Source organism: Mya arenaria, chromosome 15 (assembly GCF_026914265.1).
Source record: "Mya arenaria isolate MELC-2E11 chromosome 15, ASM2691426v1".
NCBI classification, from domain to species: Eukaryota; Metazoa; Mollusca; class Bivalvia; order Myida; family Myidae; genus Mya; species Mya arenaria.
In genome coordinates this window covers 16,956,733-16,979,307 of record NC_069136.1, presented here as the reverse complement: position 1 = coordinate 16,979,307, position 22,575 = coordinate 16,956,733, and the positions used below count along the sequence as shown (strand labels likewise).

Here is a 22,575-nt window from a genome sequence, read left to right as displayed (position 1 = left end):
ACCTTGCAATGACAACTCCATTACGCGCTTTAATATGCTGCTGGCATTATTTAGCCTGATTGTCAAACGGGTCATTTCATTATGGCTGAATTTGCAGACTAAATTCACTAGACTTAATTGAAAATAACCTCTTGTCAAGTCAAGGCTGGTGAACAATGTTTATCTTTAAACGGCGTCGTGGCACGAGATGGAAAACGTCGGACTTAACCAACTTGTTAACCTTTCTGTACTCAACGCATTGGCAGAAGACCCATACTTCTTACGAATTTCCTGTACTTATTGGATGTTCCGCTCGGTATGTCAATCCAATGTTCCACTAACCTTTTGAATACGCCCTCTCATATTTCACTAGTAGGCTTACAATTATTCCTTTTCTCCTAGACGTTCTTACAGCAACCAAAGACTCGTCGTACAATGCCTATACATAATGGGGAGACTCCTTTGCTCAAATTGAGGGCTTTGTCTGTTTTCACATTTTATTGCATACCTGCATCCTTCTTATGAAGCTTTCTTTATTTCAACGCCAATGCTATCAGTTCTTGCTATGACACTACCCACTTTTTCAATCCGTTCTGAAACTGCAACCTCTGCACTTCATGTTAGCATCGTGTCGTTTTGAAAAAGGAAGGATTGGTATGACAGTGTCTTATGCTACAACCATCTTTCTGACTTACGGGACATTACTGCTCCGCAGGCAATGGATCTCTACACCGTCTAACACTATTACGGCTTTACTCTGCAACATGTCGACATGATTGCTTTTCCCATCTATTTTAATTCCGATCCCGTGGAACGAGTCGTTTCCCTATGTCAGCAACCACAAACCCTTCTTCTATCTCGAGTTGACCAATCGTAAACTTGAATCTCCACTTGCCCGACTCTTTGATCAGTGTTCAATCAGCTCCACGAATACTGTCGACGCAATCAGACCTGAGCGCTCAAACATACTTACCTTCTCGTAAACAATTCTCGAAATTATGGGTCTAGTAGCCCCCGTATCTGTTGTAAACATTACATGTACAGTGTCGACATTACACACTGTGTACAACTGTCGATGTCCATTCGAAACTTACAAACCCCTTACATATACTGTACATATCCCTTTCTGTCATTATATTTACAGTATTCTTATTCATGATAGCCCTCTTGTTGAACCCCTCTGTCCTCGAGAGAAAGTTCCCGTCTGTTTAAAGGAATTTTCTGTCTCTGCTGCTTATTGTTCTTACGTGTCGTTTTACCTCTCACTTGTAAGTAACCATCCCCTTTCTTCTTAGGCCACTTTCGAGCATGATGCCCCTGTCCATGACAAAAGTAGCTTAACCTGTTCTATCTTTGTTCTGTGTAAGTTGGTATTTCTGTTTTGCAGCTGCTTCTTGTTTCTGTAATCTCTACTTTATATTGTTAACCATCGCAACGAGAAGAAGTGTAAAACGTTGCTAGATTGATCAAAGCTTTAACGGGATTAAGAAATTTTACCCCGGAGCTTTAACGGTGTCTCTTTTATGATATGACAATGTATTGTTCTTGTGTGTATTATTTAATGTTCTTGCTAGGTACAGTAAGACGTTCATATACATCATTTCTTAAACCATGCTTTTTTCAACAGTTCTAATTGTAACTTGTTGCCCGGTAAGCGCAGCGGTTAGTGCACTCGCTTCTCACCAAGGTGACCCGGGTTCGATTCCCAGCCTGGGCGCATGTGAGTTGGTTTGTGGTCACCAAGCAGGACAAGTGGGTTTTCACCGGGTACTCCGGTTCCCCCAATAACACCAGACCACACTCTCGCGAAAAATCATGCAAACAAGAATGATTAATATAATGTTGTTATAACTTGTTTCACAGTCGTTGAAAAATAAATAAGTTTAAACTAACAGTTTTAATTACTTAAATATTAAAATCCAGTCCACCACAGAGTGCATTTATCGAGTCTTCATCTTTAAGTAAATAATGCAATTCACATTAAAATATCAAACCGTAATCTATAATTATTAAAGCCATATAAAACATTTGAGTTGTCAGTGTTAGCAAATATTCAAAGTGACAATTTTACCATGACACGAATACTATTCAGATTACGACGCTCTAAATGAAGTATTTCGCGATGCGGACAGCGATTTTGTTTTGTAAATTATTAATTCAGATATGTTAATGAATATTTAACTGCGATATACATAAAAAATTTGGACACGATTTATACTACAGAAACTTCATTTAATTTACTATATTATATTTCATGATCGATTTTGTCTATGATTTGGCGAATACAAATTTACTCAATTGATTGTGCTGTTAAATTACCCCTGTTTTTTCCCAAAAAATCTAAACATAATAATTTAGGTAACTTTCACGTTCGTCTAACTAAAATGTCGGCAAACAAGGTGTACAGGTATGATCATTTAAACTTAAGGAAGGAAGCAATTACGTACTGTGCAAATTTCCCATGCATGTCACACATTGAGAAACCCACTTGGCAATATTGCTTAACCTGATCTTATTTCTTTTATACATAGTTTGCTCTACATGTTTTTAGGTGTGTTTCATGTCAGCTTATATTAAAAATACTATATAATATAACTTCTCACCCCAAAAGCCTTTTACTTTAATTCCATTATGTTAAAATGAGTCATACAATAATATGTCATGTCCACCCCTATTAACATGTTTATATGATGAGAGTTGAAAAGGAATGCTCAACCCTTGTTCCAAATATGCTGAAAGAACATCAAATATTTTAACACGCGCCATTGACTTCCAGTTTATTTCACTATCATAAGAAGGATATCAGAAACGCTTTTTTATTTTATCTTAATATGTCATATCGATAATAGTATACAACTATCTTACTTATAGCCTAATATTCATTATACACAATGATATTACTGGAATACGTAATCGAAAAACAGTCCGGTGCAAAAATATCAGTTTAAATATTGCTGACGACTTTATTGCTCACTGTATCTAAACAACTTGTAAGTTTCAACAAACACACCAACAAATGTTTCGGGTTTCAAAAGTTTCAAATGATCCAAACAAAAATTACTGATGAAACATGATGACTATCGCTCAAATGCAAGAATTGTAAAAACACTTTACAAATTTTATCACCTGCGTTTCGCGAAGCTGCACAGTATTTTCGCTTAACAAAAATAAGATTGATTGGTCAGATATCTGATTTTGGTTTAAAATGTTACATAAGTTTTGTTAAAAAACTGATATGGCGGGTACTATAAATAGCTCCTTCTCATTTTAAACGGTATAAAAACAGTTGCAAGGTCATTACTGTCGATATAAATAGAGGTAATGAAATTTGATTCGACTTTTTGATTTATAACAAAGGACAAAGAGTAGAATATGAGGATAAATAGTTGTCAACCCGAAAAGTGCAACTGCTGGGCGAAACCACCGTACCCAAAATAGGTCATATCGGCTTACAGCATCAATTAAAGGTCGAGAGGCCTGTCTTCAAAAAAAAGAGATATTTTTGTTCGAACAGACTCCGCATAACAGAACTGCTGAACATGTGTTACGCTTGGTACGGCAGTCCAGAAATGGGTGTGCATTTAATTACACGAGTGTTTTTCAATCAGTTGAAACTAAATCAAATAAACCCTTTATTTTAAATTTAAGACTTGTGTAACGTTATTAGCTTTTTTCAACATGTGGAATTGGTTAGATTCATAAGATCTCAAATGTAATAACATGTGTATGCATTCCTTCTCAAATAGCAATTGAAATACAATACCACAGGGATACCTTTACATGAAACATAGTATTCAGATTCAGAATATATAACTTCAATACGAAATCATACAGTAGTATATCAAGAATTGTGTCCCTTACTTACATTTTGATTTAGTATGCAACAGCTCGGACTTTTCGAGAGTCCTTAACTCTTATTTAAAATTGTAAACACATGTGTGTTTGTCATCGGGATGACTGCATGATTTTCAATCTAGTTGAGCTAATTTCTATGTCTTTTTCTTTGTATAGGTTCCAATGTTATTGTTTCTTATGGTATTAATGGTTCACTTATACTTGTATCGACCACAAGATACTAACTTTGTATTATGTTTGATGAACTTACTCATTGTATCATATAATTCAGGGCTCGCTGTTTATAAGGCGTGATCTAAATGGCTCAGGGTTAAAGTAACGAAAATGAACACCAACGCGTATTACAGCGGCTAATCCGTCTTCGGTTTAGTTTGACCATTGAGCCTGTTTCTGTGATATCTAGAACCGTTGTTGTAGTACCACCAGCTGCCTTGGATCAAAGTGAACGACTGCCAAACCCTAACTTGCAAGCGCCTCCATATCTTTAAACTTTTGTTACATACAAATACTTTGTTTTCTAATTAATGTCTTACTGATAAAGCATGTACACAACGATTTACACATGGGACGATGTGCAGTTAGTGTTGATAGGGGTCAATCGAATCCTTTGTCAAATATATAATGAATTATAAATCACTTTTTATGACAAAACGCACGGTGCTCAACGCTATATGAACCGAAACGAATCCCTCAGTTCAAATGCCTTGTCATAACACTGCAACGGTCATCACACAATTGGGCACAGCTATGAAGATGTTCGCTGTATAGAAATATCCAGCCAACAACAGTGTCATACCGTGTTTGTTTTCAGAGGGAATTACTTTTTTCCATCTAAAGAGCACACAAAAAGCATCATCGGGATTGCATACATTTGTAAATTTGTACAAAAATGGCCTCTACCATTCCATGATCGGACCTATACATTTAAGCAAATCAATCAATGTTATTATTTCAATAAATGATAATAATAATATTTCATTCCTTCCTTGAGTCTGTATTTAAACATCGTACAACAATTCATCTGACAAAACTTTAACAATTTTCGTACGTGGTAAGATTTCATTTAATCTTAATTACGGAATACAAATCACAAAAAAATGACCTTCTTACTTTCGGGATTTTCTAGAGAAGAGAAACATAATATAGTTATGTAATGTTTGGAGCACTTGCGATGTAAACCTGATATTGCCGACTAGTTTAAATACAGTGTTCACTCCTCACTTCTTCACTTACATATTTCAACTATGGGCGAACCCTGACCTATTGTGTCTAAGGATATGACGAACCATAACCAAAACGGACCAGATTTTGATATGAATAAAAATGTTTAAGACATAGGGTGTAAAATCTACTGAAAACCAAAATGAAAACCAAAATGAAAAAGTAGAACCGGGACCTGTTACACAAATAATGGCCCTATTCAATAACACTTGTACAAAGGCAGACCTATATAACCTCTTACACCTCTCACGTCTGGACCAGCCAGTTGGACTTATAAGTAATTTGGTTAACGAATATCTCACACCCGATTCTTTTGCAAAGTGCCGGGCAGCTGGCAGAAAAACAAGTGTACATCTTCATCAAGACAACAACCGACCATATCAAAAAGCCCTGTAGATACACGCTATAAACACTAGATCACAGATGCGATACTGATCAAAAACATACTGTATCAGGAAAAGAAATGGAAAGGAAATAAAAAAATCCAATAGTTTATATCATGAAACTGTTGTAACAAGCAATACACTTTATAATACAAGATATTCGTAATGGAACGTTTTCCCCTCGCTTCAATTACAACTCACCACATGGGTAGTACGTCATTGTACTATCTTGCATTCCGCCATAACATCAGAATAAAATGTTATTGTAACCGTTTTGTTTTCCGTATGTGTAATAGTAGTTCGTCTTTCAGCATATATATACCTCGGTTAAGAATAAGGCATTTCTATTAACACCCTGCATTAGGCGGGGAAGTTAAACGAACACCGAACTGATTTCAATGTTTGCCAACATCTTTGGACATATTTACATCTCTACCAAGCTCTAACCTTCATGCATTAGTATTCCATAAGTATTGGTTCTTTGTGACCCGAGACCATCCAGGAATAAAGTCAATCCCGATCTTGTCTGTAAAGGCTGAGAGTGATGATTATTCAGACGAGGTATTTCGATACTAAGATCAATACTCAACGTGAACAACTTTGGTTTTACTTTGTCTCTTAGACTTAATAACACACGCACTATTAAAAAAAATCATAAAATCGCAAGATTGACTATCAGTTTTCCTTTACGATGGTTAACGTTCGTAAATATTTAATATAAAGCATAATAACTTATACACATATGGGTATAATGTATACAAATCGAAACATATAAATGAGAGAGCATACGTCAAAACTTTAGTGCAATATTAAAATACTATTGCCTCCCTTGTACCTAAAAGGCACGATGCAAACTTTACAAGTTTTAAATATACCTCCACAATTCAAAGTTAATAATAATAATAGATAAAGTTAGACAAATACTTCAGTCAACATCATGTTAAAAACACTTTATAGTGGTAATCTATTCGTGTATACATCAACTTTGACGAGAGGTTCTATGAGGACCTTGTAAGATATATTATATATGCTCTAGATTAAAATTATGTGTCTTTTGATTATTGTTGTTGTGCTGACAGTCATGCGGTCCGGTGTCATCCGCGTCGGCGGCATCACACTTTCATTTATTCTCTCACCTACATATCTACTCCAATCTTAAGTAAGCAGCAAAGTTTATTGACATACTATCTCGACTGAGATTAGTTGGCATTAAGATTGCCATCTTCACTCTTTGGGGTTACGGGCCTTGAATTGTCAAACATGATGAGCATTTTCGAGAGGATACAGGCGATTCGCAGAAGTCGGGCAATTAATAATACTTAATTGTCCCCTGCCCATATACGTTTTGAATGAATACCATTACTTAATATTCATAAGAACAAGCGATAGCGCCTGGTGCATGTGACATAAAAGGTAAGCATACGGGGCATCACTAAAAAATTCTTAACGTCAGTTAGGTATTCCTTTGTGTTGTTTTATCCCTGATATGAACATCTTATTTTCGGATAATACTTCAATGAAAACGGTCACATGTTGGCGTCAAAACAAAGACCTATATGAAACAACGTTGTTTCAAATTAGGTTCCAAAATGGCCGATTAATTGACATATACCGACATATACTCGTTCCTAGGACTAACTGAACGACGTCTAACAGAATATAGTTCCGGTAGAATCAGACTATACGAAAGATATAAAATATTCAATGCATAAATATAGCGCAATTGATACCGTTCAATTGGAAATCGCATCAAATTTGCAGCCTCGTAAAAAAGCTTCGCTAGGTAAGTAAAATTATTACGCGAGTCAAATATCTACAATGTCGAGGCTTCTCGCCGGTGGTAAATATCAATGAAGCAAAGCAATGTAATACTTTTAAAATACACGGGCAATAACTTCTTCGGCTTGCACCTGGTATGATATATCCGGCAGTCGAGGGGCGTCCCTGCCGCGCCGGAGGGCTGAATGTAAAAGAGGCATTCCATTATACCGTATTTAAAACAAGAATAATAAAACCATGATATCCCGCGCAAAAGCTTTCAGTTAAAGGGTCTTATTATCCAAGACCCCAGTGTAACAAAATTCTGCATTCATTCGCAAAAAATGATTGCTATTAAGATAAAGTAATTCACTATTTGACTATGAAAACGCTCAATTAAGTAACAGTATTTCAATACAAAAGGAAACGTAAGAAATGTCTACGCCAAACCGTAATGAGAAATATATATTTTGCTGATCTCTGTAGAAGCAACTTTAAGTTCCTTGAAATCTGAAAATAGAAAATATTATAATTTTCAAATAGATTAGATTTAGGGTATATATTAAACAAAGTATACCAGTTTCAGCTAAGAGTAATAACCCTTTATTACTGACTCAACTTAGATGGGTAATATGCACCACTGCACATTGCTACACATAGTTGAAATCAGTATTATACCTGTTCAGCCAATAGTTCCAAAGACATGTCTCCAGATGGACTTTTAAGCTTTTATTATTCACAGTGCGATTATTCTGGTTTAAATGATCGTATCAAGACAAAAAACAACAACAAACAATCACAGTCCAGGTATGTACACTTAGTTGCATTTTGATATCCATAATTTGCTTACATGCAAAGGCTCCTGACCGCCAAGTCTGTTTTCTTTATTACTGAAAGGGCAATAACTCACTGCATAGACCGTACTATAAATATACACGTTGTTTGTAGTTATACAGTACTACAAGAAGTTGCGGTAGTTATCTGCGGTATTTTGGGACCGCCATATAATTAACAAATGCTCAGTTACTTGAAAAAGCGATAACAATACAAAAATCGGCTCTGTAGTTCAAACAAAGACTTTCGACTATAAGGTCTATTTCCTACAACACACTCTTCTTTTTACTGGCTATACTTCCATCAAATAATGGTAGTGCTCCACGACTCACCAGCCTGACTGTTAATCTGACAAGTATGTTATTATTATGGTTTAATACCATGATATGACTTCACTTTCTGAAGATAAGTACAAAACAATAGAACCTTCTCAGTCGGAAAAAAATCTAATATTTCACTTCTGAGAACGGCTTCATGGAAACGATCCGACATGTTTGCAGGTTCAGATGAACTTGGTCGCAAAACAAATACAAATATAACGCACGGGAACCTACTACATGCAATACTGCAATATAGATAACAATAGCCTCAGTTGCTTAACATACCACAAACACACATTACTACAAAAATTTGGTCTTTTAAGTCTATTATTACCAGATGGTGAATATTTTGATCTGCCTTGCATACCAATAATAGCACAACTCACAAATTATATCGGCAAAACAATGAGGAATATCAGGTAAAAATAAAATTTTGCAGCATCCGACATAATGCCAAATTCTTTAACCACACGATACGATACCTCGAGTGTCCATTTAGAAACTGTGTAAAGTATTAATTAAGAAACACACGGGAAACCTATCGACAAAACCATAATTATTGTGAACTTAAATCGCACCTGAATAGTGATTACAACATACCAGAAAGAACCTGTATGTTTGAAACTTGAATTTTTGTATTTACAAACTTAATTCGTGAGTTAACCATTTTTGTTACATAATTAAAGATGAAAACAATTTTCGATATGGCTTGGTATGTTGTGTCCCATTTTGAAACAAACACAGCTGGTACCTTTTCAGATTTCTGAAAAATATATAATGATAATTCATACCAAGTTATGTAAAGAAACACAAACATCAACACTGAAAGTTGAATATACAAATATTTAAAATAATAACCCTAATACATACCAGAGATGAATCGGCTTCGCAATGTAAACAATTAAACGTCGTTCAACTGATTTATTTTGATCAAAAACCAGAAACAATTTAAACACTTGAAAGGTCCCCTTACCCTATCTATCAGATCTGAATATCACAAAATGACATCAAGCCATGGATAGCAAAGTCAAATATAGAATGGGCATTTAGCCCTGGCTATCTTAAACAAATACAAGAAATGGGCGTGTAGCCCTGGCTATCGAAGCCAATTATCACAAAAGGACAACAGTCACAGAGCACTCACTTAACAAGGCGAGAAAATCGGTCGAGCTCCGTCGAGAAAGCATTTGAAAAATCACAATTGGGGTGCAGTACAGATGTAGTACCGGCGTCAATGCCGATGTTCTACCGATATACCTCTTTTCTGTCATACCGAGGCACCGCCATTGTTATACCGATGTGTCACTTCTGACCGAAGCTATAGCGGAGAGATACCGATGCAACAGAAGTTTAAATGGTACGAAGATAACCAAGTCATGAAATCCATTGTAGTTCGCTGTTGAATGAAAAGAGAAGTAAAACATGGTGCGTTTAGTATTTTTGACTTTTAAAAAAACGAATTATTTTTCACTTGCAATGGAATGGATATTTAGGTCGGGAAATGAGTAAACGGATTATTTGTCTAGGTTACTGGACTTTCATTATAGGGGAATAGCTGATGTTTTTTTTTTTACAGATTTTCTTCAAAAGTTTTATTCGAGAATTTTGAACCCATATCGTTCGGGTATAGATCTATTCGCAGAGAACTTGGGATGGCAAGTTGCATTATAAATGCCAGATATTGCAGTTACTCATAGGAATATTACGAAAATGACGAATGATGTATCAAGAGGTTTTGGAAGTCCATATTGTAAATCAGCTTTGGACGTATTTGTCCCTAAATACAATATTTTTAGATACATTTGTTGACTGATTTGACTAACATTTTTATATTAAATCTTAAAATGGAAAGGGAACTTTCGGACAAACAGATCTACAAATCAGAATGCTGGCGTTAAATATTGATTTGAGGGGAAATGAACGTATTGTATAAACACTAATATAGAGTTAGTTTAGTCTCCCTTGATTTGTAAAAGCGGCGGTATCGCCGAAGAATCAAGTATTTAAATGAGCAGTTGTGATATCGCTGCAAATATTTTTTTTAAATGAGTAGTAATATTTGCAGAATTGCTAAAAGAGGATGTATCGCCGAAATATTGTCATTGCGTTAGAGCAAGAATGACAAACAGAATTGCTTTCAAATGTTTCATTATTGAATAGCGTTTTAAATATTTTTTTTAAATATTATTCTGTAAATATGCATTGTCAAGTTAATTAAATAATTTCGAAATAACTTATGTAATTTTGAAATTCTGTAATTGTCATTTGTTTTATACATTGTCTTTTTTTAGATTCATGAGAAAGCAGCTGTCGAACTGCAGGAAGTCCTTATGGAGAAAGTGCACGTGCTCCAGGAACTGCTTCGAACAGGGCGTGTATCCAGTACGAAAACAAACTACCATATTGCATTCCTGCGTTTCCAGAAATGGGCGTTGTGTAACGGAAAAGAGGCTAGGGACAACTCACCCGCTTATGCTCTGAGAGCTCTATTTAGCTTCTTTGATTTAAACAGTAAACGCTCTTAGTAACTGAGCTAAATAACGCAGCATGGTAGTCTTATTCCATGCCCGCTGGTTTATGGATGAAGGTAGAATGCTGGAGTATTAGATTTCATGTCGGCTCCTTATCTCCAAAAAACACTTGATATATGTTCATGAATCTTGAGTAAAATGTTCATTTATATTACAGCATATTTGTAAATAATACGAATGTTACAATGAAGATTTAACTGAAAGTAGATTGAAAGAATTTCTATAAAAAACAGCTGTTCTTAAATATGATAACTTAATGTGCGTTGTCATCGTCTAGTCATAAGTGACCTTCACAGTTTTTGCGTATGTTTCCATTTGGAAATGTACTGAATTTGACTACCACCTAAATCCCAGCTAATTTTAAAATAGCGTCGGTATATATATCTGTACTAATAACGTGACATTTACATGCTAAATATACTCACTATAAACTGGGAAACCAGTATGCGCTGTTTTTTAAACGGGTAGACACGGCAGAGACAGCCCAAAATATTCTTTTCATCATGTAAAATGGTGTTCTGTCAGCCGCATACTAGCTCGTATTGAAAACATATTTAAGCAGCATACCTATACGTTTCAACTTGTTAAGAAACCTTCCCCTGTGGTTAATACTAGAAAGTATGCAAACTATTGTTACAAAAGATATCACAATGAAAATAGTACGAGCCTTATAAATAACCCAATGATGTCATATTATAAGGACATTCAGCACAGTTGTATTCTTTCTGCTCAAAGGCTTATATATAACCTTTAAGGGTATTTTACAGTGCAAAAAGCGTTTGAAGGACAAATCGTTCTAATGTTTAAATACGTATCTTTTATATAGTTTTGAGGTTTAATATTTAGCAAACATAATACAAACATCCGTTGCAATATGTGTAGGAGTAATTAGGAGTTGAGAAAATTGTACGAACGAAGATTTGATATTCATTTTCAATCAAACAGTATTTGCATTTTATCGCAAATGTCTTGATACAAAACGAATATTTTTGTGTCAAAATAGACCACCAACACAACCCATTCAAAAAGTGTTTGGCTCTGTGGTGATTTTAGCTATTTGAAGAAAGATATTTGCATTTTTATGACCAGGAATTAAATTCAATCCACATCTCCCCTAGAAATCTAAACCTTCGAAAGTTTATGTTACAAATGGTTTAACATGTACACAAACCTTCTATTGGAACATGTTGGTGAAGCCAGTATCTACAACGAATAAAAATGTCTTAGAAACTACGGAGTAATGGAACTGAATTGAATTTTTAAGTACTAAATCTCGTATTCATTGGCCAATATTTGACTTGTTTAAATAATTTCAGTCATTTAATTAAGAAATACATTGTAGCATTGTCAATTTACACATACTACAATTATGAAGCGTGTTTTTTTTACAATGACGATACAGGTAAAATAACGCTGAAAAGCTTAAGATATTTAAAGCACGTCAATAAATAGATAGCCACACCGCTAACATGTAACATTAAACTTTAAATATTTGGTCAAGGACACTTATTTGTTGAATGCACTTCCTTGTCCTATATGTCAGGCAAGTACAATTCATCCTAGGCTAAGGCAATATAAAAGAAATAACAAAATTGTTACATGTTTATGTTTAAGTTTATTTCAAATTTAGATGTTGATTGTTTGATGATCTAGTGTCATCAGCATGGTCATGTTTTCCCTTTGTAGTATTTTTGAATGTGCTAGACTTTTCTATTTATTTCATTTATGGAAAACACATATAAATTGAAAATCTTGAGTGAGTGATATGCATATTTGAAAATGTTTCATTAACAATGATTTTATTCAAAGGTCGTTTATTTGATACGTGTATTTTCTTTGCAAATTATATAATCTTCTCTGAAATTAGAAGCTTATGTTATAGTGCCAGTCATCCTTGAATAGTGACTTAATATCATTATAATACTTAACGGGCCTGTCTTATATTGAACATGGAAATACAAATAGTATTCTTTTTTCGCACGCTCTATTTTTTTCTCTCCAAAAATCCGTTGAACCAATAAATTATTAGCACGGCCTTATCATGCTATATAAACATTCGCCACTCACTACTACTCATCATAAGTACTTTAAACCCACCGTGTGAACATGTCTGACAATTTTTTTAAAAGATTGGCTGGAGTCAGTTTATCTTTATTGATTATAGTCTTGATTGCAGTGCTCTGCATTGTCTTTAATATGCCACATATAAAACAAATAGACGCGGATACGGAGATTTGTCTTCATAGTAATGACAAAAAATTAGAATGTGGCAAAACAACAAGATTACTACAAGAACTCTTTGAAAAGGTAATATATATATATATATATATATATATATATATATATATATATATATATATATATTATTATTTTATTTTTTTTTCAAGCATACCAATTGACACAATGTAAGCTTCATGTACATAACAATAATGGTTTTAATTAGACAACTATTTTTGTTTTCCAAACACGTTCTTAGATTTGTTTTTATAAATCTCATATACTTATGTTCATTTTATAATAGCGCTGTTACCTATGCCAATAAGGCAATTCTCACAAATTTCTGTGGCATCTAATACACTTCCAGTGTGAAACAAGATTCATTTGTTGAACTTTAATTCCTTTTAAACATCATAAACTTAAGCTTGTTAATATCTTTAGGAAATTGCATCTGCATATGCTGCAGCTGAGAAACAGGACAATATTCAAGCTCAAAAATACGTACAAGGTAAAATAATGCACATTGCAGTTATTTACATGATGTGAATATTGTTTAATAATATCGCCCAAGCGAGCATTTAAACTTTGAAAGACTAATTATTATCTACTGCTATCTTTGATCCGTGAAGAACAGGCACACGTGCCAGGTATTTGACCTTACAAGTTTAAAGATACCGATTGTTTACATCTTTTGTTCTCGGTTTCTTTGTAATAATCCACGAATTTGTTATCGTTTCCGATCAATATCAGTCTTGAATGGATATTAACTCTTGATAATTATTTCAATAAACATGTAAATCGAAAGCGTGATAAACATGCCTTTGTATACGTATTGTAGATGCCTCAAAACACGACGTAGAGCTATTGACAAACTACAAAAACACACTGTGGTACAAAAAGCCATATGCAAAAGTTCTAGGCAATAGCGAGGAACAAGAGCATGTGAACGGTACTTGGTTTTTGCAAGTTTAAAGATATTGACTGCTTACAATTCTCTTTTTCCAAATCCTTGTAGTAGCCCGTAGGTTGTTTATCGTTAGCGATCAATATAAGTTAAGGAATAGATAGCTACTCTAAATAGTCAATGGCACATGTTTTCCTTAGCGTAATGGATTTGTAAAAAACACAACGAATATAGCTTCGGGGACGCAGCTCAAATTTCAAAATTACTTAAGGTCAATTAATGCATTCCCTTTGCGGTGTATAACTTTGATGAATAAATTTTACTTAACGTGTTTATATGCGGGTATATTATTTTCAGGTAATAATGCAATGGTAACGATCACATGTTGGCGTCACGACACAGACATATATCAAACAACAGGTCTTCAGAGATACGGAATAAGGTTCCAAAATGGCCGATTAATTGTCCCTGTAAGCGGTACTTACTACATATACTCGTTCCTAGGTCTTACAGAACAACGTCTAACGGACGAAGGAATTACCATAGATTCAACCAAAACCCAAGAAATAAAACATGCAATGCATAAATATAGCGTTATTGATGACGATGACATGGAAATCGCATCAAATGTGCAGTCTCGTAAAAACACTTCACGAGGTAACGTTATTTACTACGTGAGTCATATAGCAACATCGGCCTACCTTCACGCTGGTGATGAAATATCAGTTAAAATAAGCGATGTTACACTTTTGAAACAAACTGGGAGTAACTACTTTGGCCTGCATCTAGTATGATGCATCCGGCATTGGGGAATTGTCGACGTCGCGTTCGTGTAATGGCAATTTTCTGATCGACGGTCCATGTGTAAAACGCGAACGCATTGAACTAATTGTACGGACAAGTGTATTTTGAAACATGCATCTCTTTTAACTTTTTATGTAACATTATACTTAAATGGACTAGACACCAGATGGTCCCAAAATCTGAAAATACATTTTTGCCTAGGAAGTCAGACTAAAGAGGTCAAAACGAGCTATTATAATACTAATATTTTACACCATTTAAAGAAACAACGCAACAAATATGTGATCCAACGAGCCATCTCCGATGAGTTCCCCGTTTAGAGATGGAGCGGAATGGTTACCTCGTGTAAGAATAGCGCGGACTATATATTTTCCAAACACCTTGAAAGTCACGTGATCATATCACACACATAGCTTTCAAAAAGCGTTTTAGCCAATTCGCTGTCAATTTAAGCACTTCAAACGATTCCATCGATCAATTTCATCACCGATGTTGATCAGTCAGGCTAGGTGTCTTCATTGTTTGGCAGCTGTTTTCCGTTCATTGTACTTTCCGTAGTTTTGGTAAGACATGAAGTGTGTATATTTGGTATGTGAAATGAGGTGATGAGTGGCGATAAATATACCAACGCTTTTTCTAAAACTTACCGTGTAGACAATCGGGATTATTTTTGAAAACAAAAATCTGCGAAAAATGCGTCGTAAGCGATGTGATTTGCCAGTAAATAAGATTAAATTCGATTAACATAATGATATAAATTTTATGTACGTTTTCTACAATTGTTTTTCTTGCAATTGTATCATCTGGTGTCTAGTTAAACTACATTGCTTACATTTTTGCTATAGTTGTCTTGTGTTTTTCTAGAGTTAAAATTGTTGTGCTGATTTTAAAATGTATTTTCAGGACATGAAATGGCACTTTTTTTATTTATTTCAAGTTTTCCAGTCGTTTACATCGTCAACAAGTACATTGCTAGTTGATTTAATAAGACGAAAGTCGTTATTATGCAACAGCTGATTAAAAAATATATCTATCTTTATATAATGAACTATAAAATCGAACGTTCTAAATCATCGCACATATTTTATCTATAATTATAATAAGATTAGTCCAGGTTTTACCTATACAACATATCTCTCGTAATGTAAATAAGTTACAAAAGTTATTTTATATTGATTGTTGAGATTTGTGCTGTTGTTCCATGTTTCTTGTCTTGTTTTTTGTATAAGTGGTTTATGTCGTTTGTGTTTACCCTGTGCCATTAAACGGGGTTATGTTTAAACTTTTAGCTACTAAGCTTGTTTCTGTAGTTTTCACATACATATTGATTACATTGGTGTAATTAATTCTCGAGTGTTTCATTAATATAACATTTGTATTGTATTATTAAATGCTTCCTGTAACATAATTTGACGCTGACCAACAATTCGTTTAATTTGAACAATATGAACACTATCTGAACTATGTATAAACAGAACGGCACACTAAAAACGTGCAATTTGATAACAACAGTTAAACACGAACACATGAGCAAGTTAACGGTACTGTTATTAACCTATTGGGTGAGAAAGGTAGCACATACGTTGCAATAAGGTCAATAACGGCACCGACTAAACCTGTACCCATCCGTCCAAATTCCGGACATTATGAAATATCCCATTTATCGTGGATTTATTACGATTCTCGGTGGAAGTCATTTAAATAAAGACAATCCGTTAGTCAAACTTATATTTCTTACAAACAAAGTAATGTACAACACAGTTGCGATTTGCGGGTGACGCGTATATTGTGTCGACACGAAACAGAGTACAACAGAGTTGCGATTTGCGGGTGACGCGAATATTGTGACGACACGAAACAGAGTACAAGAAAGCTTGGAATTGATAACGTATACAGTGTCGATTCTCGAAAAACAAAACAAGACAAAACGTTCAGCATCAAAAATGAGATTATGAACGTGGTCGACTTGCCGAGGCAAAACTTAAGATAAAAACCAATCTCTGGCCATCCCTGCGGGGGGGGGGGGGCATCTGCCCGTTCGTCACCAGACATACAGGATTGTCAATTACGATTTGATGTCGGGCCTCTTCTCCCGTAACCCCCCTTAAAACAATGTATTGAACATTTATCATATAATGAATACATTTTTGATATTAAACAATATTTGATTTGTATTATAGGAATACATATGTAATCAGTAATACGTGAACTTAAACAATCATTTCAATACATTAAATTTGAATTGTTAATTCGATGTCACCACGAAGAGAGACTCGCTAGAACTGATTTTAAACTGGTCCCTGTTCCAATTTTATCCCAATTCACTCAACCGTACGAACTGGTTTGTTATACAATGTCCGTTAGGACAAAAGTACACAGCTATACGTTGTAACGCGGAGTACTATAATTATTGTTGACACGGTTTTAAACTATCATCATTTTATTTCACAAGTACGCTACGACCTTTTTACCTTGCATCAATACAGACTGGTATTATTACACAGAGTAAAATGAATCAAATTAAATTCAGCATGCAAAAGTGAGATGTCATTCATATCTGAAGGGACAAAATGTTAATCTGAATAAATATACAATATTTCTCAACACAATGATAATGTTTCAAATTACAACCTTTTGCATGTTCATTGCATTCTCTTCTAGAGCTGCAATAAGCAAATTATATATATATCTTAACTATCCAACCATTATGATCATCTTGAAAGATAGCCTTTTCTTAATATGACGATGTCAGTCAAAACATTGTAGTTGATATGCAAACATTGTCTACATACATGATTTAAACAGCCTTTACATACATGCGATTGACGGTTAGCACAAAGTGCAACACATTTGTCTAGACGAGACAAGTTTATGGTGAACAGTCGCTCCTATCCACTAGCAATCATTGTCCATTTATTTATGGAGACAGGAATCCAGCCCATTGCACCATAATGCGTCATTAAAGCACAGTGAGGTAATTACGGGTTATTATTCATTAATGATAGAGAAGGCACTGGGGAAGAAATATTAAGAAAGCTATGTTTAGTATTTACATTAACTTTTGACGCAATTTTGTCAATATGTTTTGAAAAGAGTTTTTGAAAATAATTGTAAACTGCCTTATCTCAAGCTCTGTTTAATCTGTTGAATAAATTATCAGGGTTACAGGTCGAGGGGTGAATGCGAAAAGGTTCAAAGGACATAAAATAAAAAAGAAGTTAGAACGTTTTTGCTTTTATCCCTCGAGGTAAAGGTTTAAACGACCGTGCAGTCCATCCCGTGGACAACTGATCAATTTGTTGTGTCATTAAGATACATTGTACTTCCTTATGGAAATGCGGGGTATAGAATAACAAGTCGTTAAAGTAGATTCTAATTTTGAATTAAACCTTGAGATTATATTTAGCGCACTGTTAGGTGAATGCAATATGTAATCAAGTCACTATGGGTTATACTCATATTAATAATGTTTCAGGTGCTAACGTTATTCATTAGGCTATTTTAATAGAATATATCACAATCGTAATTAACTGTTATGTCAACATAATATAAAAACAAAAATCCTTTCTTATGCTTTCAATTATAGGTTTTTCTAACGTTTGTTTTTATATCGTGTTTGTTATGATATTCACAATAAAATAGTGAACGAACATCTTTTATTTGAAGGATTATGAATAATTGTGTTCATACATTTTTTATATTATAGGGTCCGATATTGTACATTGGCTTTCCTTGGTGAATTTAGACCAGAGCGGATATTTGTCATACAACGATTAATCCGTTCATATTGCCTCAACTGATTTATATTATCTAGCTTTTCAAATTTTGGTCACAAATCCTTGAAATGAAACAAGATCATTGGAATAAGAAAATTCACAAATAGAGGATAGAATCTAATATAATACAAGTCTGCGAAAATGGGTCCTAATGAGGAAAAATGACATTTTCAGGTTTTTACATTTTCTGAATGTGCTATGTTTCAGAAATAAAGTCCTGAAGTTTAAAGCTGATATCTTTAAAATTGACGGATTGAGGACAAATTTCGCAATACCACTATTTGTTATAAAATGGCGAAAAAAATGAAGGAAATGGAAACATAAGTAAATACAACGTCCTTGATTTTAAGAGTCTGTATTCCATTAAAATTGAATCCAGCATTTTTTATTTCTGTGGAAACATTATCATAACATCAATAACATCATTTATGGAAAATGTAACACTACATGTACATTTCATAGAAACGGTTGCCATGACTACAATTTTTTCACGAGAAATTTATCCAAATAAACGCAAAAGCAGCTCAAATAGACAAAATCACATTTGAATTTGATAGATTATGTTTGCAGGAAATATTTGAGTACAGCATTAAAATTTCAGCCAGCTATGTAGTAAAATAGAATGTTAACAGCAATTTTACATAGACCCTGTAAAGAAAATCTGCAACTTTTCTAAAACAAGGTTAATTGTTCAAAAGTAGTGCAGCTTATCCTTGTATTAATCAAAACAAAAAACATATTATTTTAAAACAAGCAATTATTTAAAAGATGTAACTTGTCTGGTGAAATCAATTATTTTTAAAATCAATAAGAATGTTATACTTGGTTGCCATAGCAACTGACTTATACCTAGAATAATTCTTTTTTTTTGCTCATTTCATTCTTTTGGAGTTGTAAGATGACACAGAATGAAATGTATTTACAAGGAAAGCATTGACACATGCCTTATTTGACAAAATTGACAACAAACATATGCATGCAAGGATTATTGAAACTATATTAATGTATAACTATTAACATATAGACTTATAAATGTACACTTTCACATTATACTGGAGTCGTGTATGGAAAATATGAATGCCATCATACTTTACTTATAGATGGCCGACTGTTCAATGATATTCCCATAATTGAAATACATGTTTATACATAAGTATTTAATGATCAATCAAGTGTGTTACTTTTGGTTGCCAAGGAAACCATACATTCCTAAGATCATGAATATTTTATCAATGTAACACAAAGAAATATATTCTTTGAATGTAAATGAAAACATAAAACTTCCACTTACACATGCCAATATATTTATAGCAAGAAACAAACTATAACTTTTGCTGAAACACACACAGAAAGTGTTCTCAATAAAGTTGCCTATTTCAACTTTTGTTTTTTGGCCTTTGAATAGCCTTCTTTTGCAACTAATGGCAATGGGTATGTTGTGTTTTTTGCATTATCTGATCCGCAAAAGTCTCTTTTTACATCATGCAAGTACCATTGCCTTTCTGCACTTATTCCCTCACCAAAGATCTGCTCTGGCAGAACACCAATATCCACTTGGCAGTTTTTCAGTATGTTAATTTTCTCCCCAGGGGCATCAACAAACTTCCTTACTCTTAAAACCCCAGGCTCGTTAGAAGACACCTCAAATGAATGGTATTTCGAAATGTTCTTCAATGGTTTGAAAATGCCTTTGAAGAAGGTGCTCCAGTCATAGAACGACACTTGTTTGCTGTTGCCATCAACAATATGTGGAATGTTGTGGCCATTACGGGATGACATGGCTTCTGTGGAAGCCACCTCCTGTATTGAAGAAAAGCATTACATGATGAATGAATTTCAGACAGAAACGATCCAATATGACATATTATATTGTCACCTTAGTGCAAGAACTCAATATCTGCTTCAATTTCTATATGCAGTTATCGTCTTATTTCACTATTGTGATTATACTGAGCAGTACCCTTGCACTATGTAATGCCTACATGAAGTATATAACATCAGTGAATTTATTAATTACCTATTATATCTAAATATACATGATAATAAATGAACTTATTTTATATAATAATCAATTTAATATAACATTAGTCATATATGATTATTTTCAATCTTAACTATAAAAAATCCCATTTTCTTCATGCCACTTCTTATTAGTTTATAACTGTATTAAAAAGAAGGAAATTAATCAATCTTGAAACATGTGTAAGTAATTTATGTCTATAATTGTTTTAAACTATTTGTGTGGTAAAAATCTAACTCCCTGAATACCTCAACTGTCTCTGCATCCATGTATCTCATTCTGTTTTTCCAAACTCCAAAATGCCAGTCGCATGAAAATTTGGTGTGGCCGGCTAGCATCAGTGAGTATTGGATTGTCTTATGCCCTCCTGGAATAGAATAGTTAATTGTTAATAAGATCTCTTTATTTCAAATTAAACTCTGAAATATATATGTTGTTTATTTTATAAGTACAACAAATCAAAAGCTTTTAAAGCTACACATCTGTTTCACTCATCTAAAGAGTTACTGAAAACCTTGTGAGATATTTAAAAAGCAATAACATAATTTAGTTTACATCATGAAACATATTTTTTTTCCACTAAAACACAACAACTCTCACCTGTCAATGTTCTCCACACAGCATAACCAAGAACGGCATTATTTTTGTTGTCCTTGGCAATTGTCAAAGTGGAACTGAGCATGTGCCTCACCCAGGCAAAACACCTGTTTCTCTGAAAAATATTTATCCTTCTTATCACTATTCTTAGTCATCACCATCATCAGCAACAGAAGCAAAAATTTAACGGCACCAGTATTTAACATTAATACAACAAAACATTTAAAACATTTCTCATAACTAACATATACCAAATAAATGTTCAGATACACATCCAATTCCAGATTGTGAGATGTGCATGATGGCTATTGACCAATGGAAATGTTACATTCTTAATCAGTTTGTTTTAATGAAGTAAAACATTTATTGCTAAGAAGTGCCCCTTCAATTCTCAATTATTAACATTTGACATCAGGACATCTTATAATGACACAGAACAGATTGCAATTTAAAACTGTAAAAAAGTGAATTCAGATTTATATATGAGTAGTGAGTCTCAGTCAAAATGAATAAGCTTACCAGATCCTTCACAGCAAACTCCAAATACCTCACATCTCCTCCGGCAGTTTTGAAATACAGGGGTCCAACCTGTAGTAGATAAAAGCTTGCATTAAATTTGACAACAGTATCTGGTAATTAGAACCAGCATTTTATTCTAAATATTGAAAGATTCAATTTCTAAATCATGTAAAAAGAATTCTAACATAAACACTTTACATTCAATGAATACACTACCAGGTATGTAACCATTTAAGTAGAAGCATACATTTACTGCAGTAAACCTTAGGCACTCACAAGTATGATACACATGCAAATTACTGCACAATAAATCCTTTAAAAAAATAATCTCTTGCAATAAGTTGATAAATTCAGTAAAAAAAAACAACATTTGATTATTTGCTTGTACTTGATAGAAAAAAATCAACTAACCTGTTGGCTATGGTGTGGAATATGAACCTGCTGTGCAAAGTCCCAGCTGTAGTGGACGGTTGCATCTAAGGAACATGACTCTGAACCTAAAATATAAATAGAATTTAACATATATTTTAATTTTTAGACTAGAAAATATTGAAGCATGACATAAGACAGCTAAAACTATAGCGCATAGAAATTTATTAACCAAAGCACACCTTCAACTTCATGTTTTCACTACATGTAACTTTAGAGTAATCACACTGCATTCTATATTGCTCCCTCTGATGTCTAGCACTTTCAACATGACTTTCATATTCATCAAAAAGTGTCATTTTATCATCTTCAGAAAGGGCACCACTTTGTGACATATTAAAAGAAAAGGTTTGGCATCTAAAACACAAGTCTGTTTTTGGTTTAGCTAAGACTATATGTGGGCACAACTCATGCCATAGCTTCTAGCA

The 22,575-nt window shown here is 34.0% G+C and overlaps 2 protein-coding genes across 2 annotated transcripts; one reads left to right on the top strand and one right to left on the bottom strand.

Moving 5' to 3' along the window:
* Nucleotides 1-13,001: 13,001 nt before the first annotated feature.
* On the top strand, nt 13,002-15,940 carry LOC128220707 (tumor necrosis factor ligand superfamily member 11-like). Its single transcript, XM_052929204.1, has 4 exons — nt 13,002-13,188; nt 13,540-13,606; nt 13,937-14,047; nt 14,360-15,940. Exons 1-4 carry the CDS (start codon nt 13,078-13,080, stop codon nt 14,794-14,796), a joined length of 726 nt encoding a protein of 241 aa, XP_052785164.1. The 5' UTR covers nt 13,002-13,077; the 3' UTR covers nt 14,797-15,940.
* Nucleotides 15,941-18,722: 2,782 nt separating this feature from the next.
* On the bottom strand, nt 18,723-22,319 carry LOC128218909 (uncharacterized). The gene is made up of 5 exons (XM_052926682.1): nt 22,130-22,319; nt 21,719-21,787; nt 21,203-21,314; nt 20,851-20,969; nt 18,723-20,382 (listed from the first exon to the last, which is right to left on the bottom strand). The coding sequence occupies exons 1-5, from the start codon at nt 22,238-22,240 to the stop codon at nt 19,954-19,956; spliced, it is 840 nt and encodes a 279-aa protein (XP_052782642.1). The 5' UTR covers nt 22,241-22,319; the 3' UTR covers nt 18,723-19,953.
* Between the last annotated feature and the right edge of the window lie 256 nt (nt 22,320-22,575).